Source organism: Bos indicus, chromosome 4 (genome assembly GCF_029378745.1).
Source record: "Bos indicus isolate NIAB-ARS_2022 breed Sahiwal x Tharparkar chromosome 4, NIAB-ARS_B.indTharparkar_mat_pri_1.0, whole genome shotgun sequence".
NCBI lineage: Eukaryota > Metazoa > Chordata > Mammalia > Artiodactyla > Bovidae > Bos > Bos indicus.
Genome location: NC_091763.1, coordinates 16,371,101 through 16,393,233, shown reverse-complemented (window position 1 = coordinate 16,393,233; position 22,133 = coordinate 16,371,101). Strand labels below are relative to the sequence as shown.

Here is a 22,133-nt window from a genome sequence, read left to right as displayed (position 1 = left end):
ACTATAAAGCTTCTGCGCAGCGAAGGAAACAATTAACAAAACGAAAAGACAAGTTATGGCACAGAAGAAAATACCTGCAAACCATACATCTGATAAGGGCCTACTATTTTGGATATATACATTTGCTATACCCAAAATATATATATGGAATTCATGTAACTCAATAGCAGAAAACACAAATAAGCTTATTAAATAATAGACAAAGGAGCTAAGTGGACATTTTCCAAAGATGACATATAAACAGCTAATGAGGGCACATGAAAAGGTGCTCAAACAGCACTAACCAGAGAAACGCAAATTAAAACCACAATGACATACCATCTCACACTGGGTAGAATGGCTACTATCAAAAAGACAAGAGAATAACACACGTTGGTGAGGATGTGGAGAAAACAGAACCCTCGTACACCACTGGCGAGACAGTAAACTGGTGGGACTGGGAAACAGCATGAAGGTTCCTCAAACACTTAAAAACATATAATCTAGCAACCTCACTCTGAGTATATGCTTATAGGAAATAACACCAGGATCCTGAAAAGATACCTGCACTCCCATATTCAATGCGGCATTATCCACAATAACTAAGATACGGAGAACCTCTGTGTTCACTCATGGCGGAATGGACAAAGAAAATACATACATATATGTATGTGTAGACACACACACACACGGAATATTACACAGTCTTTTAAAAAGGAAATCCTGCCATTGGCAACAACATAAATGAACCTGGAGGATATTTTTCTAAGTGAAATAAGCCAGACACAAAAAAACAAATACACGGGGAAAAAAACAATTGTGATCTCACTTATGTGTGTAATCTTAAAAAGTAATCCACAGGAGAGAGTAGAATGATGGTTGCCATGGCCTGGCAGGTGGGGAAAGTTGCTGGAAGGGTACAAACTTAAAGTTGTAAGACAGGTTAGTTCTGGGAAACTAATGTACAGCTGGTGACTGTAGTCAGTAATACTGTATTGTATACTTGGAATTTGCTAAGAGTAGATCTTAAGTGTTCTCATCACACATCAAAAAAAAAAAAAAAAAAAAAGGTGCTCTGTGAGGTGATAGATATGCAGTTATCTTGATTATGGTAATCACTTCACTTTGTAAATGTATACCAAATCATCACACTGTATACCTTACAATATATACAACTTTGTCAGCTACACCTCAGTAAAACTAGTTTTAAAAATTCAAAAGAATCATCTAGTTTAATAAACTTACTTTTACTTTTCCTTTCCATAGTAGACTCTTTTCCTTACCCAACTAAACTCTTAAAAAGCCCACTCATTTTAAAGAGAGAGAAAATAAGATGAAGATTTAGGGACATAGTGTAAGTCAAACGTTACAAGTGGATAAATAACTCAAGTCTCTTGACTTCAAATCTAGTTATTTTTCAGCATACCTTTTTGTTTCTAAGGTTCTTTTATGGAACCATTTGGAAAATAATTTTTTGGTTTTTAACTTGATAAGAGAAAAAAGCCAGGTTATTCTATTAAGGAATAAATGGGGCCACACACTGTTTCATTCCACATTTATCAGAAAAAAAGACCCTTCCCAAAGCAAATTTATATGATCAGCAATAGGCCATGCTCATTCAATCTTATATTCAATAGTATCTATAGCAATCATTTTAAGATATATCATAGGTATTAACAAAACTAATTAAGCCACAAAGAGTTCATTGAGGTTTTGTTTGTTCTGCTTAAAAAAACAATTGTATAATGATTTTAGAAAGCCTTTGTTTCACCAAATAGTTAATATTTTAGTCATCTAAAAGCTAGCTATGTGAAGTTTTACCTGTGACCATACTGGCTAAATAAGGGGCTATTACTGTCAACAGGAGATAGACACTTGATCTTTAGTGACACTAGGCAGAAATCTGTAGCAGTTTTTGCATTCTTGTTATCAAACACACCCAGAAGTTTAGTGAGTTTCTTAATTCTAATATCTTGGAAGACAATTTTGGACACCAGTCTTCCCACACAATAATGAGTCTCACAAGTTTAACTCGTCCTTATTTTTGGTGAGCCATCATTAAAGTACACCATAGTGGCATTTCATTAAGTTACAAACATTCAGAGTTCAAACCCACAAATTGCAGGATAACTATTAGCTTCTTAGGGGTGAGGGGCTGAATTAAGCCAGCACCAGTTGCTGGGACTATCACCTGAGACCAGAATCTCTGCTTAGTGATTCCTGAAATATTTACCAGTTTATCACCACATATAACTAACTTTTAATAATCATGGGGAAAAGTACTTCTCACTATAATACAATTCAGAAACAGTACAGATTCTAGAAGTACACAAGGCCAGATACAGCCAATTTCATATCCTTGACCCTTCAGGAACCAGGATTTCTCACACAGTCACTTATACCTGACTTCTGTCTCTCTCTTTCTCTCTCTCTCTCTCTCTCTCTCTCGCTCTCTCTCTCTCTCTCTCTCTCTCACACACACACACACTCCTACTCACACACACATTCTCAGGCTTTTATGTGACAAAGAGATATGACCAATCCAACCATATTCTATTTCAGTTACATTCACTAACCTAGGTCTTACATTTTTAGACATTCTGAAAATGTCAAAACATACTCCAGCACAGTGTAATAGTGCTGTGGAAGCAACAGAAAACCTATTCATTAGTAATTTTTACAGCTCAGAAGTCACAGCTGATGACCAGTATCAAAGTCTTCTTTCAATTAGGAGCAACAGGATAATCCTGTAGAGTGAACACCGCATCTAGAATCAAAAATTAGATTTCAAATCCACTTTCTTGATGAATGAAAGTATATATTGCCTTAAGCACTCACATGTTTTCTTCCTTTCTACCTACATCTTTAGAGATACAACATAATATTGGAGAGGTTATTGAGGTATCTGGGGCTTCCCAAGTATCTCAGTGGCAAAGAATCTGCCTGCAGTGCAGGAGATGCCAGAGACGTGGGTTCAATCCCCGGGTTGAGAAGATCCCCTGGAGGGAGGAAATGGCAATCCTCTCCAGTATTCTTGCCTGGGGAATCCCATGGACAGAGGAGCCGGGAGGCCACAATCCATAGGGTTGCGAGGAGCCAGACATGACTGAGCAACTAAGCCTGCAAGATTGAGGTATCCATGAACTTGCCTCGTCCAGCCAGCTGCCACAGTAACATTTACCTGCGGTAAACATCACAGCTTAAAGGTATCTGCCATGCTTGCTCCTACAAAAATGAAATACTTTTTTCCACAATTTGTTCATAATTAAGAATAATCCTCTTTTCTTCAGAATTACTATAAAGCCATTATATGTGTGTATCACATATATATATTTTATGTACACACATATATGTATATATATATATTTTTTTGCAGAATAAACACAAATCTTGTTCTTCTAGAATAAGCTGGATGAGTGATGAAGTCATAGTCAGTTCCAGGGACTCAGATGAGGGGTAGAAAGGGAAAGCAAGATGGCTTCTGGCTCTTCCATCAGTTTCTCAAGTTTTTTACATCACGGATGATAGTGTGCTCTCTGTCTTCCACTTGCTTTAAGCAAACCCAGTTAGCGACAATTATGAGATAACCTCAACTTCTTGTTAAAAAAGAACACAGGACAGAAACAGCACAGTGATTTGGTCTCTTAGACATTTAATAAGAGAACAAAATTATATATTGAAGACAAAAAACAGCAGCAGCAGGCACAAACCCCAGACAGGTGCTAAGGAAAATCCTATCAGGGGATTTAAACTCTGGAGAAAAGACTAAACTAAAATTAAGAATAACAAAGTCATCAGTAGATACGTCTTGGCAGATTATTAGCTACATGTGAAAGCTTTGATAAAATGGGCTTTTAGCAATGTTTTAAATTTCAGATTTAAGAAAAATCCTCTCCTACTAGCCATTCGTTGAACATTGCCATTTATTTCCATTGTTATTCACTGCCATGTAGCCCAATTACTCCTTTATTTTCTTCTTCACATTTAGTCTGCATTAGCACAAATAAAAATCACAAGGATACCATTACCCTTCAACATTTCCCCAATATATAAATCCTAATTTGCATTAAATCCTTGAGGAAACATACACTGTGGTGAATGAAATGTCCTCTGTAAAAAGTAAATAATGAAGTAATTTTTAGCTAAATATATGTACACACAACTTTACATACAGTTAAACTGATCAAGGTGCTTTTGTAACACTAGGTGTATACAATATTCAATATGCTTAGAATAATAGTTATTTGAGAGGAATGTAATCTTTGAGCATGAAAAAGTTTAAGAATATAAAACTTCTATAAATTCACTCAGATCCATTTTGCTATTGACCCACTGATGTAGAAGTTTTATGTACCATAATTAATGGGAAAAATTAACGAATGCTGCTGATACTTAGTGTAGTTCTCAAAAGCTAAAAATCTTTCCCCAAAATCAGTATTTGAAAGCTATCTCTTTAGGGAAAAAAGTCAAAGCTTTAACTGTCAGTATATTTTTCAGTCTAGTATAAGAAAGCTTTGAAACAAGGATCTAAGCACTCTAGGAAAACTAATTTTAAAAGTGGGGGGCACAGGAGTGGGGGACCATAATTTTCAAAAATATTAGCCTGAGAAGTAACTTTATAATAAGAGAATGTCTGAATATCTTTAAAATGGGGGGAAAATGTAATTAAAAATGCTGGAATTCTACAAATTGAGCACAGCACTAAAAATGACTCAACAGGGGAAATTTAATGAAAAGATAAACTGAAAGCAAATTGACTGATTAAAACACACACACACACACACACACACACACACACACTCTGAAGGCAGTCATTCAGGATTATATGTTAGTTGGCTTTGTATTTTCTTTTAAATAGAATAACTTCTTAATGTATAAAACAATAAAGCTCTCAAGCATTCATGAAAAATTCTTATCAAATTTCACTCTAGAGTTAATAATCTGTTAGACTACTAGGCCTAAATAAATCTATTATGTTAAATCAGGAATTAACACATGCTGTTTTCCATAGCAGGAAATATATAAAATTATAAGCTCTTCATGTTTTTGTTATTAGGTTTGGTACCCTTAAAAATAAGTAGTATTCTACATCCAGAGTGCTCTAACGCAATTGTCTTTATATCTTTTAGAATTTATAATTCATCTCAATGCTCAGTCCTTACAGAAAACCACAAAAGGACGTGCAACTGCTACTTACTGTCTTGAACAGTAAAACTGTATTTGTTCTGTTTTTGAGCCCATAGGTTTTGCTTTATGACGTTTTCAGAATGAAGCAAATTTATTCTATTTTCTTTTCACTGTTACACATGATTTCTAAGATCATTAATTTTAACACTAACATCCTGTTACATTCTCATTTGAGTTGTTCTATTTATCTCGAAGGTAGACTTACATATTACCATTACAAAAAATAACTATTTGCATAATACTTTATGATTTTACATCTATTACAAACACATCACAGGGAGCCTGAGGATGCATTCAGTAGCTTGTCATTCACCACTTCAAGACCCTTCAGAACTAAACAAGGGGGAGGGTGACATTTTGCTAATGGCAGAAGTAAAGAAATGAATATAAATAACAAACTTTGAAGTTTTAAAAATGCAAACTAAAATTTTTAAAAATGCAAACAAAAATATGATCCATATGCATAAACAAGATAGTTTCAATTTATAAAACTTGGTGATATTTGTAGAAAGTAAGGTGTTTGGAGATTTATGTATCTTCTATTATGACAGCCATTTAAATTATCTAAAACTATCCTACAAAATAAAGAAAATTAACATCTTCTTGCTAAATTTTATAAATTATATCATATTAAAACTGTACCTATTTACATAATTCAGCCTTTTCTCAGCCTTGTGAAATAATCTGATTATCATTTATTACTCTAGACTTAACCCTATAAATGCATATTAAGAATGTTTCAGAGGGAGATAATAATGATCTAACATGTTTAGAAATCATGTTGTTTCATAACTTCTTGGTAAAACAACTACAAAGAAAACTGTTTACAGCTTCTGTATTTTCTTCCATAGCTACCAGTGCAGATAAAAAAATACCGAATGCTGTTATGTCACCTCTAGTCTAAATGCTCATAGCACTTGAAGCTTTTTGTAAACAATATGCCTCTATACTAAATGCCTACCCTGAGCCACTAGCTACCTAATTGAACATTTTTAACTGTAGTTTTAAATGCAGCACAATACCGTCTTAAATACACACACACACACACAGGAGTGTGCAGAAAAGGAAGGAGGTGGAAAGCAAGCAATGGAGCACGTTGTTGTTTTTCATTCATGCAGTATAGTGATGTCAGTGTCTGCAGCAGCAGCAGCAGCGGGAGGAGCCTTGACCTGTGGAGGCTAAAATCCACTGAAGTCAGAACCTTGCAGAATTCAAAAGAAACTGAGTAGATAATCGTTTGAAAAAATTGTTCAACTGTTCATAGTATGAATTTTAAATAGCAAAGTAAACGCAAAAGATTAGCTCTATAGTTTTAACTTGAGTAGAGAGGAGTAAGGCGGGATGTGGAGAAGTGACATAAACGTAATATCATCAGGGAACTGGGGGCAGAAGAGCCTACATTCAAAATCACTTCAATGTAAGAAACTGACAAACCACTTGATGTTAAAACCAACAGAAAGGCCTCCTCTAGTCCCTGTACAAGCTCTCTGATGATGCAAATCTGTCTCCTGCACAACTAGACTCAGAGAAGTGTTTTCATCATGATTGTGTTAAAATTGCATTAAACTCAGATGTGCCGTACTACAACAAAGAGGACAGTTTAAGTCTGGTCACAAATTTTATTAAAACTACTTGATGATGGACCTTGTAATTCCTAATCAATTAAGACTTTTGAAAGATGCAGAAAAAGCAAGTTGTACTACAATCTATTGTAAGATGTTAGTGGTTATCAGCAAAAGGGGAGGAGGTAGTAGATGGCCATCATACTGTTGCAGCAATTGCTCAAACTACTCTTACTATGCCCACAAAACCCTCTGGACAGAATCTTTCTGCAGTGCTTATTTTATGGCTCTCATATTAGTCCTTAAAAGAAAGTCCCAAAACCCAATGGACATACTGTTGAAGCTAAATCACTCAAAAATGTACGTAACTGCTGCCGTCTTTTCTTTCTGTTACCTTTCCTTTCATACAGTTCTAGAAAATGAGCAAGGGAGTCGCATATGGCATTAATCTGTTAGAAAATGGTGGCCTTTTCTGTAAAATACAGCCAAAGATGTGTGTTCAGTTGTGGTCATTATTAGGGCGATCACGTTGTTTTCATTCATTCATTCAGGATTTGCTGGAGGATGTCAGTTTCTGCAGCTGGCTTGACCTGGGGGAGGAGTAGGGGAGCAAATTCCTTCTGGTGCATACAGATTACAGGATGTGTTTCTTGGTGCTCCTGTACACATACCACTGCACTACATCCTACCCTGCCTTCACCATCAAGTGGTCTGAAAACAAGGGCCTTAGCAACATGCAAATTACAGGTCCGAAACACTAAAACAAAAACACCCAAACTGCAGTCTATCTTACTAACACAATCACTTTCTCCAAGTCTAAGACCCTCATCGAGAAAACACCATGAAAAAAATTCCACATACCATATAAAACACCATACAGAGCTCCACAATGTTTTCCTCCCAAGCAGAGATTTTTCCACTCTGTTACCGGTATGATAGGGTCTCTCCACAATGCAGAAGCAGCAGCAGCAGCAGCATCTGTAACCCTAACCCGGTATCTAATCACATGAGCTACTACTCCTCTCTTCCTTATGAGCTTTATATCCCTGTTTTGGCTTATCTCCCTCTTCTCCCCCAGGACTCAACTAGATCATGCACTATGTCCCTAGAGATAAACCAAACCACACCAGAACACAAAACATTAAGGGAAGCCGACAGCATCCACCAGGTCTCCATTGCCTTTGACAACTAACAGAAAAGAAACTCGAGATCCTTTAATAGCTGAACTGAACTGTTAAGTGTACTTACAAATGGAAGAAAAAAAGTAAGCACACTCCACCAATAGGTCCTCAGAAATTTACCATGCAAGTCTTGAGTTGGGCATAAACTGTTTTCAGTGCAGTACCGCCCAGATGCATATGACTATATAAAGTAGAGAAAAGGAGACCAAAAAAAAAAAAAAAAACACCAAACACTATACACTTCAATTGCACATCCAAAACTGTCCCCTCTACACACCCAACAGGATATCCTTACATCATAACTAGTGCCTCCACCCCTCCAAAAAAGAAAAAAATTACCCCGGTAGGCATAGACACATTATGGGAACTTTGTAGGAAAGCACAAAGAGGCTGTAGAGATTACAACCACCACCTTATCTGCTGCCGGAGTTGGTGTGCGTGTTTTTTTAAAGTGTTTCACCCAGCTCCTCCTTCCCCCACTACAAACAGCAAACACAGGAGTGAGCTAATCAGCTCTTAAACTGAAAAACCTTTCGATGCAGGCGTGTGATGGTAGATAAAAGCTGAAGGGGAGGCAGAAGGGTCAAATAAAAGTTGCTCTGCAGTCCGCTCCTCCGAGCCCCGCAGCGACCGCAGAGGGGTGAGGTTCCCAAAGCCACTTTCACACCTTCGATAATGCACTAGCAAAGAGAAGCCCGGAGAGGCTGAAGTTTCCACGGAGGGCACCGTCGGGGAAGGGAGACGTAGCCAGGGAGGACGGAAGGGTTGGGCTCGCTACCTCTGCAGACGGGCGAGCCGGGGCTCCGTCGCTCAGGTGAGTTGCTCCTCCGGTGGCTCTCGGGGGACCGTCTCGGGCGGCCCTTGGCCCGCGGCGCCTGCTCGGTTGGGGCCGCGGCTGGCGGCGGCGTCGGGCTGGGCGGGCTGGGGCCGCGGGCCGCGCCGGGCCCCGGGAGGCTGCCCAGCGAGGCGGCGGCGGCGGCGGCGGGCGGGCGCGTGGGACTGTGCTGGCTGCCCCGCAGGAGTTGGTAGGGCACCGTGGCGCGGATGGGCTGCAGCAGCCGGCCGGCTCCCGCAGCTGGGGCGCAGCCCACACCGCCGCCGCCGCCGCCGCCGCCGCCTGCACCGTTCCCGCTGCCGGCGGCGGGGGCGGCGGGCGGGGAACCCGCGGCGCTGCGCCGCATCCTCTGCGGCGGGGGATGAGGGGTCTGAGAGGAACTGGAAGAGGAGGCGGCAGTGGACATGGTGGCTCCGCGGGCCCGGGACGACGCCGGCCGACACCGAGGCGCGGAGCGGGAGGCGCGCGAGCGTGTGGGAGCCGGCGCGATAGTGCGTGCGAGTGTGTAAGGGGGAGGGGCGGGGGTATCGGGGAGGGGGAGGAGTCTCCCGGCTCCCCCTTCCCAACGCGCACCCCCGCCGCCTCGGCGAAGGGGGAGGGGAAAGCTGCGAAAACAAACGTCCAACGGCCCCAACCGCCCGGCCGGGCTCGCTGTGGCGGTCACGGCCGGGGCCGCAAGGAGCCCGAAGCCGCCGCCGCCGCCCCGGGCATCGCGCTGACAGGGGAGAGGGGCAACCGGCCGGATCACGCCGACTCGCGGGGCTGCACGCGCGGGAGAGGCCGGTAGCTGCAAAGAGGGCTTGGACCCCTGCTTTTGGGGACCAGGGTAGGGGGAAAAGGGCCTCGAGGTGCCCGGCTCTCCGCGGAGCCGCGCCACCGCAAACGCCGCCGCCGCCGCCGCTTCTGCCCTCTCCTCACTCCAAAAGGCAACTAACCCCTAAGCTGTACCCCGCCCCCGGCACCGCCTCCCGGCGCTCGGGACCGGCAGCTGCCGCAACGAGCATTCCCATTGGCTCCGTCCTTCTCCACCAACGCTGTAGTGATTGGTTTCAGGATAGGAGTGAGAGGAGTATCTGCCAATGAAAGTGGGTGTCCTACTCTGGAGGCGGGATATGAAGGGGTGGAAGAGGGAGGAGGGGGCTGTGCGCGCAAGGAGGGGCGTGAGAGTTGACAGCCTTTGAGGTGCGAGGGGGACTTTGATTGGGCTGCTTTGGGAGAGTGGGTCCGTACGTGTCCTGCCCCAACACCCACAGACACGCGTACACCCGAGGAAGCAGGTTACGAGGGCTCCACCCTCCAGGGCCGATTGTACAATATGAGACAGAGGATACATCAGGCAAATTTGACTTTACAAGTACACCTGTTCTGATAGTGGGATGTTTTAGAATCCATCCCTTTCTCTCTAACTTTAGTAATCTGAGGTTTTGCAGCGAGCAGACTAATCGAAAGAACTTCAGGGCATCAGAAGCAATGTGTGGGAGTTGGATTAAACACTGAGTGGATACTTTTACAGTTAACCTATGGAGTGAAAAGAGTCAAATCTTCTGTTCCAAGATAATAACTTGGAATTGCAAGAGTCAACAAGGAGTTGTACATCATTACACCATCAGTTAAATACATTAATGGAGGGTACGCTGTTGTCTTTCCCAGAAGCAGATGCCCTCTTGGGAGAAGTACCAGACTTGATGTAACAATACACTGTGGTAAATTTCGTTTTTATTCTGCAGTGAAACTGAAGGGATACAAAGATTTTAGATGACTACCAGGAACCTAAGTTTACCCCTAAATTGTTCCTGCTTAAACCTTAAGGAACAATTGATTGATGGGTCTAATCAGATAACCTCCCTTAGTTTCCATGAGATAAGAAAAGCATAACTGGGGGGTCAGATTGATCTACTCTTGGTGTCTGCCCACAGTGACACGCTTCCTCTGATTTTCGGCACTAAATGCAGAGATCGGTTTCACTTAGAGGGGCCATCCTTCTCAGCTTCCTTGTGTCCTCAGAAAAGAAAGTATACCCGGTTCTGTAAAAAGTGGATGAAACCCACTTTTTCTGTAAAAATGCAAGAATTGCACCCATTAAGACTGCTGATAGTTCCTCACTTTATCACATACTAGAATAATAGTGAACAGTTATTGAACATTTCATGTGTCGGTCATTGTTCTAAGACTGTTGTATGTGTTAACGCCTTCAATCCTTCTATAATCCACAACGTAGATACTATTATTATCACCACTGTGTTCATATATGTTTGCTTTCCAGAATAATATATTAATTATGAATACAGTAAAATTTTTACTCGTTAAAATTTGGTATAATTGACCTATTGTAGTATTTTTTTCCATCTAAAATAAAAGATTTCCTCATTCATTAGGAAATTGAATTCCTTCATGAGGAAAAAGAATGATAAATGGCTTCTTTCTGATGACTTTTTTGGAATATCAAGAACAAAAATTGACAGATTAAAATGAATAAAGTTTTTTAAAAATTGCTGGAAAATATCCAAGTTGTTGATTTGATTACAGCATGGTTTCATTATAGAAATGTTATCTCTGGAAACAAACTCAATGCTTTAGATTACAATAATTCTAAATTTATACCAAGCCACAGCCATAACGATCAATACTTCAGTTCAGTTCAGTCTCTCAGTCGTGTCCAACTCTTTGCGACCCCATGGACTGCGGCACGCCAGGCTTCCCTGTCCATCACCAACTCCCAGAGCTTACTCAAACTCATGGCCATAGAGTCAATGATGCCATCCAACCATCTCATCCTCTGTCATCCCCTTCTCCTTATGCCCTCAACCTTTCCCAGCATCAGGGTCTTTTCCAATCAATACTTGATTTGGATCTAAAACAACATACCTTTTAAAGGCTTTCTGTATTTGTTCAAAACTATCATACCAAGTTAAATATCCAAAACAAATCTAAATGACACACAAAGAGAACTAGTATGATCTTAAAATACTATTTTTAGTTGCTGGTAAGTCATCAAGTCATCATGACCTATTTAGATGTTCAGTCACCTCTTTACTAAAGATAGCTTGGTCATCTCTTAAACCTTTGTTCTCATGAAATAAATATGGATCTCTATGTGTTAAGAATCGAGTCTCTAAACAAATGAAAGCTGGGCTAAAATAAACTAAACCCAGCATCTGCTTTCAAATGTCCACATGTTGAGGTCTTAATAGCATTTTCTTCTTAGTGAGGATGGGAGTGGGCTCCAAGGGTATAAATTTAAGTTTTAGGAAAACATACTCCCCAGTAAATTGGAAACCCCTTAGAAGGAAGTGTGAATTTCTAGGCTAGAAGAGCATTGTTGTTATCAGACTGTGCTAGGTATGGAATCATACACCCAGTATGGATTATCTCTGTTTGTTGAATATAAGTGTAACAATCCCTGTAAATTCTGTAAATGTTAATATTGATAATAACCTCTTTTTTTGTGTTGTCCTGCCTGGAAGAAGACACCACTGAAAGCACAATCAGGTGGCAGAGGAAACATCTTTGTCCTCAGTAACCTGTGTCTTAGTTATTCGTGGAACAGGTCTCGCCATTAGCTTATCTGAGGTAGAACTCTGTTACACTTACTTCTTGATTCATATATGGTAATGGGCTGCAATACCCATTAGGTTACATTAAAACTTGGAATCATTGGCTGTGTCTGATTAATATGCAGTCCTGTGTGAAAAGAGAACGAGATAACCATCGGGCCTACAGAGCTACCAGAACCCCCCTCTTCTAGTTTCGTCCACGTTTGCCAGGCTGTGCATCCAAGGCCCAACCAAATGTAAGAGGCAGTCCAAGCTGTCAGCGTTAGAAATGAGGTCATGGCTGAGAGAAAACACTAAACAGATCTGCACTGATGTTCAGCTTAAGCTGATTAAACTCTCTTGTAGGTGGATTCTTTATAGCAACAACAAAAAGAGCCTTGCCTGAATATTTGTCCCTGGCAGATGCTTACAGTAAAACTCCTTACTGCTTGTGACAGCCTACGTGCGCCTTTGCATTAGGTGCTCTCTCTGCCTGAGGAGTTCTTGCCCCAGTTACCCACATGGCTTGCTCCCTCAGTTCCCCCAGGTCTCTACTCAGATGTTATCCCCTTCACAATGAAAGCTTTTCTGAAAACTCTTTTGAAAATTGCAAGCACCCCGAGATGGTCCCTACTCTCTGTCATACTTTTCTTTCCCAGATTACCATCCACACATTGTATATTGTAATTATTTTTTATTCTGTCCATGCAGAATACACCATGAAGGCAAGACTTTTTATCAGTTTTATTATTGCTGAATCTCCATAGTAGTGCTTGGTACCCGGTAGACAATATTTGCTCAATGTTTTTAAAAGGGTAGCAAATTTTAATCAGTGCTTGTTCCAAAGACTAAATTGCACCTTTCATCAGAAAACAAAATTGACAATAACAAGTGTATGTGTATCACTGTTGTAGAGGCATAGCCACAAGGTAGAAAAATGTTCCATGTGGCTTCTGTAAACTATACAGATACTCACATTGGGGCCAGCATTCAAAAGGAAAGCGTATCTTGTATTGTGATCGTTATAAAGGCAGAGTAAAAAATACTAGTCCTCGTGGCTCTTGTAGGCTCATCTGATGTTGAAAGTGGAGAATGAAATTGATAATGGAGAAAAGGCAGTTGAAATCTGTAGAAAAAAATAACCAACTGAAATTGACAGAGGCCAGTTGAGGAGCATCAGTTAGAGAATGACATCTGCTGATATGTAATTAGTTCTATCTCTCTATTGGGAGCAGTTATTCTCAAGAGGCCTGTGTGAGGGAACCGAAAAATACATATATTTAAGCAGAAAGGAACATTTCATGAAAATAATAATCATCTTACTTTGTTTCTTCCCCCCAGCCCCAGCTTTATTGAGATGTAATTGACATAAGGAGAAGGAAATGGCAACCCACTCCAGTGTTCTTGCCTGGAGAATTCCAGGGACGGGGGAGCTTGGTGGGCTGCCATCTCTGGGGTCTCACAGAGTCGGACACGACTGAAGCGATTTAGCAGTAGCAGCAGCAGAAGTAATTGACATAAAACATCGTGTAAGTTTAAGGTATGTAATGATTTGCTACTTAGTGGAAAATAACATCATAAGGTTAGTTAACACATCCATCACCTCACATAGTTACAAAATTTTTTATGATGAGAACTTTTAAAATCTATTCTCTTAGCAACTTTTAAATATTCAATTTAGTATTGTTAAAAAATAACCTCTATACCTCACATTATATCCCCAGAATGTATTCATCTTATACCTAGAAGTTTGTACCTTTGACCATCTTCACCCATTGCCCTCCAGCCCCTGTTCCTGTTCTCTATTTATACAAGTTTGGATTTTTTTTTCTAGATTCCACATATAAGTGAGATCATATAGTATTTGTCTTTCTCCATCTGACTGACTTCTCTTGTAACGCCTTCAAGGTTCATCTGTGTGGACACAAATGGCAGAATTTCATTCTTTTTATGACTGAATAATACTCCTTTGTGTATATATGTCACATTTGTTATCCGTTCATTCATTGATGGACACTGAGGTTGTTTTCATATCTTGGCTGCTGTAAATAGTGCAAACATGGAAGTGCACATATCTCTTGGAGAGATTGATTTCATTTCCTTCAGCTATGTACCCAGAAGTAGGATTGCTGGATCATATGGTAGTTCTATTTTTAAGTTTTTTAGTAACTTGTAATGTTTTAAGTAGTGGCTGCATCAATTTACAGTCCCACCAACAGTGCACAAGGGTTCCTAAGTCTTTATATCCTCCACAGTACTTATTCGGAGAAGGCAATGGCACCCCACTCCAGTACTCTTGCCTGGAAAATCCCATGGATGGAGGAGCCTGGTGGGCTGCAGTCCATGGGGTCGCTAAGAGTCGGACACGACTGAGCGACTTCACTTTTACTTCTCGCTTTCATGCATTGGAGAAGGAAATGGCAACCCACTCCAGTGTTCTTGCCTGGAGAATCCCAGGGACAGGGGAGCCTGGTGGGCTGCCGTCTATGGGGTCGCACAGAGTCGGACACGACTGAAGCGACTTAGCAGCAGCAGCAGCAGTACTTATTATTTCTTGTCTTTTTCATAATACCCACTTTAACAGTGAGGAGGTAGCTCAGTGTGGTTGTAATTTGCATTTCTCTGATTAGTGATGTTGAACACCTTTTCATGTACCTGTTGACCATTTGAATATCTTCTTCAGAAAAAAATCTCTGCCCAGATCCTTTGCCCATTTTTAAGTGGATTGTTCGTTGTGTTTTTCTTTCTTTCTTTGCTTTCATATGAGTTGCTTGTATATTTGCGGTATTAACTCCCATTGAAATACGTTATTTGCAAATATTTCTCCCGTGATCTAGGTTGACTTTTCATTTTGTTGATTGTGTCTTGTGCTGTGTAGAATGCCTTCTAGTTTGATGTAGTTTCACTGGTTTATTCTGTTTTTGTTGTGGTGCTTTGGGTGTCATATCCATAAAGTCCTTGCTAAGACTAATGTCAAGGGATTTTCCCTTATGCTTTGGATTTTAAAAGTTCAGAAGAAGCAATAAAAGTCAGGGATATTTTCTTTTTTAACTGGTAAATATCAAAAGAGTAAAGGATGCAACTATTATTACCTGGATAGAAAATAGTGAGGAGGACCACCAGTTTTTCAGCTTTCATCTTCAAAGCAATTCCTGTCCCCAACTATGATGCCAGGCGCACATCCCCTAAGCTGGTATATGTAAGTAGGATTTTATCATTTAACTAAGAGATTATATTCTACAAACCCAGCACATTCAGAGGCTAAATAGACTTTGGGACCAGGAAACTGGAAATATTCTCTCTTTGCTGTGACATTTCATTTGTTTTAGTTCCAAACACAGTGTCAACAATATATGAGAGCAATTGTGATCCTATGAAAAGACTGTACTTGATTATCACAGTACTATTTTTTCAATAAGAGTTTAGAGTAATTAAAATTTGTCATTGATTAATTTCCTCCTATGTGGCTGAAGCTTACTTTTTACCACATAAGTGTGTTGAATGACTGTTGTTAAAGGGCCATCAATTCATCAGCAGAGAAATTTTTTTAATTATTAAATGTTTGTAATGCATAAGTTCCAGTGGCCTCCCCAATATCCTGTTGAAAAGGTTCATATTAATATATTTAATAAGCCTGTATGAGGATTTAATAGCAATACTACTAGCATCAGGCCTTAGTAACTCCTCATCAAGTTACTTATTAAATACCTTCAAAGTAAGACACTGTTGTTTTAAATACCTTCAAAGTAAGACACTGTTGTATACTCTGTAAGGGCTGCACCTGTTCTCACACTTTGGTAAATTGAAATCCATCAGAGGCAAAATGGAGAAGGCAATGGCACCCCACTCCAGTACTCTTGCCTGGAAAATCCCATGGATGGAGGGGCCTGGTGGGCTGCAGGCCATGGGGTTGATAAGAGTCGGACACGACTGGGCGACTTCACTTTCACTTCTCACTTTCATGCATTGGACAAGGAAATGGCAACCCACTCCAGTGCTCTTGCCTGGAGAATCCCAGGGATGGGGGAGCCTGGTGGGCTTCCGTCTATGGGGTCGCATAGGGTCGGACACGACTGAAGCGACTTAGCAGCAGCAGCAGCAACAGCAGCAGAGGCAAAAAGATATTTCTACAAATAAAGGAGAAACCATGTCTAAACTAGCATGGCTTCCATAGGAGCTATGCAGATAAAGCAAATAGAAGTAATGGGAGGGAAAGATCACTTTTGAGGAACGGCTTCAGGAAAGAGTGTGAAGAAGTCTTGTCACCAGGAAAACAGAGGATGTGTTAGGAGATGATCGAGCAGCCTGCCTCGACTGATTGAAGATAAGGCTTGGTCTGTTGATGACATGTCATGACATGTCATGGAGGTTGCACTTTATTGAGTTTGCAAGAGGAGCTGTTGAAGATTCTTAAATTGGAGGGGGGACATGAAAGAGGCTGGGCTTTATGAAGATTAATGCAAAAAGAGTCTACAATTTGGATAGAGACTGCAAACTGGAAGATGATAGTAGACTTTGAGAAGAGTCTGTGGAAGTTTAGGTAACAAGAGTTAGGGGAGTGAGAGGGGACATGCAGAGGGGGAAAAGGTGCAAGTGATACTCCTTCTCAGCTGATGGACCTTGAAAGTAGGAGGTCAGACAGCCCTGAAGTTTCAGGCTTGGATGCCTAAGAGGATAGTTGTGGCTTTAATAGGAACAGGGAGCCAAGGGAAGGAGTAGGGTTGGGAAAAAATAATGAGTTCAGTTACAAATAAGGGAACCAGAGGACATTCATGGGGAGACAGTTTTTTCCTTTGTATTATTGAGATATAATTGACATACAGCACTGTATAAGTTTAAGGGTTACAGCATCAAGACTTGACTTGCCTATGTTATGAAGTGATTACAGTAACTAGTTTAGCTAACATTCATCATCTCATATCGATACAAGGGGTGGGGGGAGAATATTTTAGAGTTCTTAAAGACAGTTTTTAAATGATAGTTGAGAAGAGCAGAGGTTTGGTTTGGGGTCTGGGAGAGGTTATCCATGCACATTTTGTAGTTGAAGCCATGGACACAAATGAAGTTGGCAAGGGAACAAAGTATAGCAGTAAAGAAAAAGAGGATTAAGGACAAAATGTGGGGAAATTATGCATTAGTGGAGGAGGATATGTAAACAAACAAACCAAAGACAGCAAAACTAGGAAGCACTTCTTAATTAGAGTTTGGGGTCTCGGAGGATGTTTGGTAGATGCCTCTGGGGATCTGGGAGCTCACAACCCCTTCTCTAAGAATCAGTCCTCCCCCAACACAGAGAGGGCTTAGGCCTGACGGCTGTGTTTGTACACAGTGACCTTGTTCTTCTGACCATGGCTGGCTTGACCTGAGTTCAATAACTGACCAAACCTGGACCAATCAAATTTTCTCCCCTGGAAATTTGGAATTAAGAAATACAGTGTTATTCTATTAAGGGCATGAACTGAGTGATCCTATTAAGGGCATGAACTGGGTGATCACAGAGACTTGTGCATGGGGTAGCCATCTTCTTTCACAGAAATGGAGAAGCAGAAGAAACCTGACTTCTGAAAGAAAAGAATGAAGTGACTTGCAGAAAATAGAAATGAGAACAGGTGACCTGAGAGAGAGAGAGACTGAGAGTATGTTTATTTTCCCATAATGACTTGTTCAATGTTCTAAAACCATCCCCACACCTGCCTACCCCTAATACAATTCCAGTATACTCCTACCATCAAATCTACAAATCCTTTGGCACTTGGACCAGACCTTCCTTTCTGTTACAAGTGGTATTTTCTCCTCTCCTATCAAAACCCATTCCTCTACTTGTGATTTAAATCCCTTCCCCTCTTTCCTTCTTAGGGGCTTCGTTTCTTCAGTAATTCCCCTTCCTCTTGTAAATCATCAGATTCTTGATTATCCTGAACATGTATGCATCTGTGCTCAGTTGTGTCCAGCTCTTTGCAACCTCATGACTACAGCCCGCCAGGCTGCTCTGTCCATGAAATTTTCCAGGCAAGAATATTGGAGTGGGTTGCCATTTCACTCCATCCACTATGTATGAATATGCTCTATCCCAACATTAAAAAAAAAAAAAAGATTCTTATGCTGTCCCTCTCCATCTATAGTACTAACTCTGATTCCTTCACAATAACCGTTCTTGAGAAAGATGTCGGCAAGTTAACTCGGATTTGCTCTTAAATCTACTCGACTCAGACTTTCACTCCAGCCATGCCAGTGGAAACTGCTAATCAGTGTTGTCAGCAGCCTCCTTAATGCCAGGCCCAGTGGGTGTTCCTTGAACCTTAGCCTCCTACTCCAACTTTTAGCAGTTTTCAACACTGTTGGTCAGGTTCAACTTCTTTTTTAAAAAATTGCTTCTGTCGGCTGATCTGTCTCCTACTTCTCTAACCACTGCTGTTAGTGACCTTCAGGGATTTTTCCTCCTCTGTGTGTGTGTGTGAAGTTGCTCTGTCGTGTCCGACTCTTTGCGAGCCCGTGGACTATAGCGCACCAGGCTCCTCTGTCCATGGGATTCTTCAGGCAAGAATACTGGAGTGGGTTGCCATTTTCTTCTCCAGGGAATCTTCCCGACCCAGGGATTGAACCCAGGTCTCCCACATTGCAGGCAGATGCTTTAACCTCTGAGCCACCAGGGAAGATTTCCTCCTCTAGTGGCCTCTAGAAACTGGGATCCATTCTCTGCTTTCTTCTCTATGAACTCACCTCCTTGGTAATCTATGTCCTTCCCATAGCTTTAAATGCTATAAAATGGTAACAAACTCCCAAATTTATCTCCACAGTATAGACACTTCCTCCAAATTCTGTTTCCAGGTACTCATTTGCCTATATGACATGTCAGGTCTCCATGAATATATGAAATTAATGTATCTGAAATAGAACTAAAACTCTAAATTTCTGTATCCCTTTCCTCCCCTCCCTATCTTCATTTTTTCTCCACTTCAGTACATGGTATCACCATCCACTCAGTTACTCTAAGCAAGACTACCCAGGCAACATTCTTGATTTTGTTTTTTTTCCACTCTCCTTCCCCAACTCTAACCCATCAGCTGGTCCTTTTATTTGCTCCTCATGAACAGACACCTAATCCATCCAGGTCTATCCATCTCCTCTGCTACCACCTTAATCCAAACTGCCATCATCTCTTGCCTGAGTTATTGTTGTAGCTGCCAACTGGTCTACCTTCTGCCCTTGCCACCTTTAATCTGTTTTCTGCTAATTAGTCAGGGTAAACTTGGAACTACACTGGACCCTCTTATTTCCTACTTAAATCTGTTTGATGTCTTCCAATTACTTTGCACTGAGATCCAAATTCCTTTAAATAGCTTTAAAGGTCTGCTTCTTTCTCCAACCTCACCTTGCTCTATTCTCCCCCCACCCTTCAGATTCCAGCCACAGTGGCCTTCTTTCATTTCCCCTGAAACACCCCTGCAGGACCTTCACACGTGTATCCTCAGCCGAAAACACTCCTTCCATAATCCGGCTTCTCAGCTTCCCTGACTGGCTCCCTCACAGTCTTCAGATCTGTTTAACTGCCATGTCTTTAGAGTGTCCTTTCTGAGGAGTACGAGTAATAACCTATAATAATGTATCACAAGGTCAGTTTGTTTCATCTGTAGAGCTCATTACACGGTGTAAATACATATTTATTTACCTGTTGATAGAAGCCTTCCCTGCTGCTGCTGCTAAGTCACTTCAGTTGTGTCTGACTCTATGCGACCCCATAGACGGCAGCCCACCAGGCTCCCCTGTCCCTGGGATTCTCCAGGCAAGAACACTGGAGTGGGTTGCCATGTCCTTCTCCAAGGCATGAAAGTGAAAAGTGAGAGTGAAGTCACTCAATCATGTCTGACTCTGAGCAACCCCATGGACTGCAGCCCACCAGGCTCCTCCGTCCATGGGATTTTCCAGGCAAGAGTACTGGAGTGGGTTGCCATTTCCTTCTCCACTAGATTGTAAAGTGTCTAAAGGCAGAGACCTTGTCTCTTCTATTCACTACTTGGTCACTTGACACAGTGCCTAGAATACAGCAGGTGCCCAAGAATTTGTTAAAACTTGATTGCTTACTGATAGGTTCCCTGGAGGAGGACATGGCAGTCCACTCCAGTGTTCTTGCCTGGAGAATCCCATGGACAGAGGAGCCTATAGTCCATGGGTTTACATCCATGTAGACTGGAGGAGGGCTATATATAGTCCATGGAGTCACAAAGAGTCAGACATGACTGAAGCGACTTAGCATGCATGATAGGTTTCTGGTTCCTAATTCTAAGCTTGGTGCAGTGATATTACACTTTCTGTAAGAGTTTCTGTGGTCTTAAATTACCCTTCCCCTTATTGTTTCAATTATTTGAATAAGATTCTGTCCTTACAATTCCATGATCACTAGTTGATTAGTGTTTTTTTGAAGGATGCGGTGATCAGCAATGTCAAAAGCTGTTAGATGGAGAAGAATGTTAGGGGCTAAGGAAAATCATTGGATCTCATCACTGGTAATCTTCACACCAGCAGTGTCCATAAAATGTGGCTCTGCAGGAGCCAGGGTACAGTTGGGTTGATGAGAATGGTGAGAAAATGAATGCAACTAATATAGAGTTCTCTTTCTGAGAAATTTGACAATAAACATAAGGTATGAAGTAAAATGAGATCTTGAGGTTCAGTGGAGTCCAAACAAGTATAAAAAGCTTTAGTTTAAAAAGAATAGGGAAGAAACATCTATTGATGGGCTAATGGAAGCCAAAAGAGAAAAAGTTTGAATGAGGAAGATTAAGAGATTTAGTTTCTATGAGGCAGTAGAGGATTTGATCAACAGCACAAGTCTGACAAAAATAGAATAGTGTTTTCCCTTCCATTACAGGATGAAGGGAAGATAAGAGAGTGAAGGGAAAGAAAAATTTTATTTAGCAAAAGGGAGGTTGAACATGGCCATTCGAGGAGGTACCAATGTCTTCTACAACTGCTTGTCAAGGGGAGTCTCTGGGAAGACTTTTCCAGACTACACTTCTATCCCTTTGCTCCATCGCCTCCCTCCCCAAGATGGTTGATGCTGTCTACCACCACTGCAGTGGGGACTCACTGCCAAGGGCCACAGCGGTTGGTGGGGACGTGCCTTATCTCTTAGGTGGGGTAGAACAGAAAAAAGCCTACAGTCACTGAGGAGTGGGGTAGGCAAAAGGGAGTATTGGGGTCTGAAGAGTTCTAACATCATCAGGAATACAACAAGGGCACAGCTATTTTTCAAACATATAGCTCATGAGGCATTCTTGGGACCTTCCTGAAAAACAGATTTCAGCCTTGTTCCCTGTAGAGTCTAAATTTGGCAGGTCTGGGAGCAGGAGGGGTAGAAGTGGATAGTTTTTTACAAGTTCCCTGAGTGATGTATATGATTAGGCAAATTTGGGGAACTGTTGATTAGAAATGAATAAAAGTTCCCCAAATTTAATCACAGGCCCTAAATATTAGTGTTTAGCAAAATATAATTCAAACAAAAATAGATAACTGACATCAATTTATGGAAATTACTCAAATAAAACAGTTTTCAAAGGATAGGTATCTAATTCTATGGTTCTGAATAAGCTACAGCAGTATTTAAATATAAGAGTAGTTTATGGTTATTTCTTTATTATGGAGAATTTCACTGAGGAAAAGGTAAATGGAATAAACCAGCTAACAGTGATTACTCATAATACAGTAACAAGTCAGGTATTTTAAAGCCTGTTCTGCTTCTAGTTTGCTTAGCTCCCAAATTAATAAGCTAAACATAATAAAAATCTAAGAATGTAACTTGATCTTACCCATTCCTAGCATTCTTAAAGGAGATCTTTAGCCCGACAGCAGTAGAGCC

General features: G+C 41.1%; 1 protein-coding gene and 1 long non-coding RNA gene across 4 annotated transcripts in view; one reads left to right on the top strand and one right to left on the bottom strand.

The window, feature by feature from the left end:
- Positions 1-9,283, bottom strand: part of GLCCI1 (glucocorticoid induced 1) — a 106,439-nt gene extending 97,156 nt beyond the window's left edge. For 2 of the 3 annotated variants that reach the window (XM_070787171.1, XM_070787172.1), the window contains exon 1: positions 8,688-9,281. In XM_070787171.1, coding sequence (XP_070643272.1) covers positions 8,688-9,150 — 463 coding nt within the window. In that variant the 5' untranslated portion in view covers positions 9,151-9,281. Of the gene's footprint in view, positions 1-8,687 lie in introns of all 3 variants that reach the window. The other variant, XM_070787173.1, reaches the window with a different exon arrangement.
- Positions 8,058-22,133, top strand: part of LOC139182600 (uncharacterized) — a 175,973-nt gene continuing 161,897 nt past the window's right edge. The window contains exon 1 of the long non-coding RNA XR_011566104.1: positions 8,058-8,723. This is a non-coding gene — a long non-coding RNA (uncharacterized lncRNA). The remainder of the gene's footprint in view (positions 8,724-22,133) is intronic.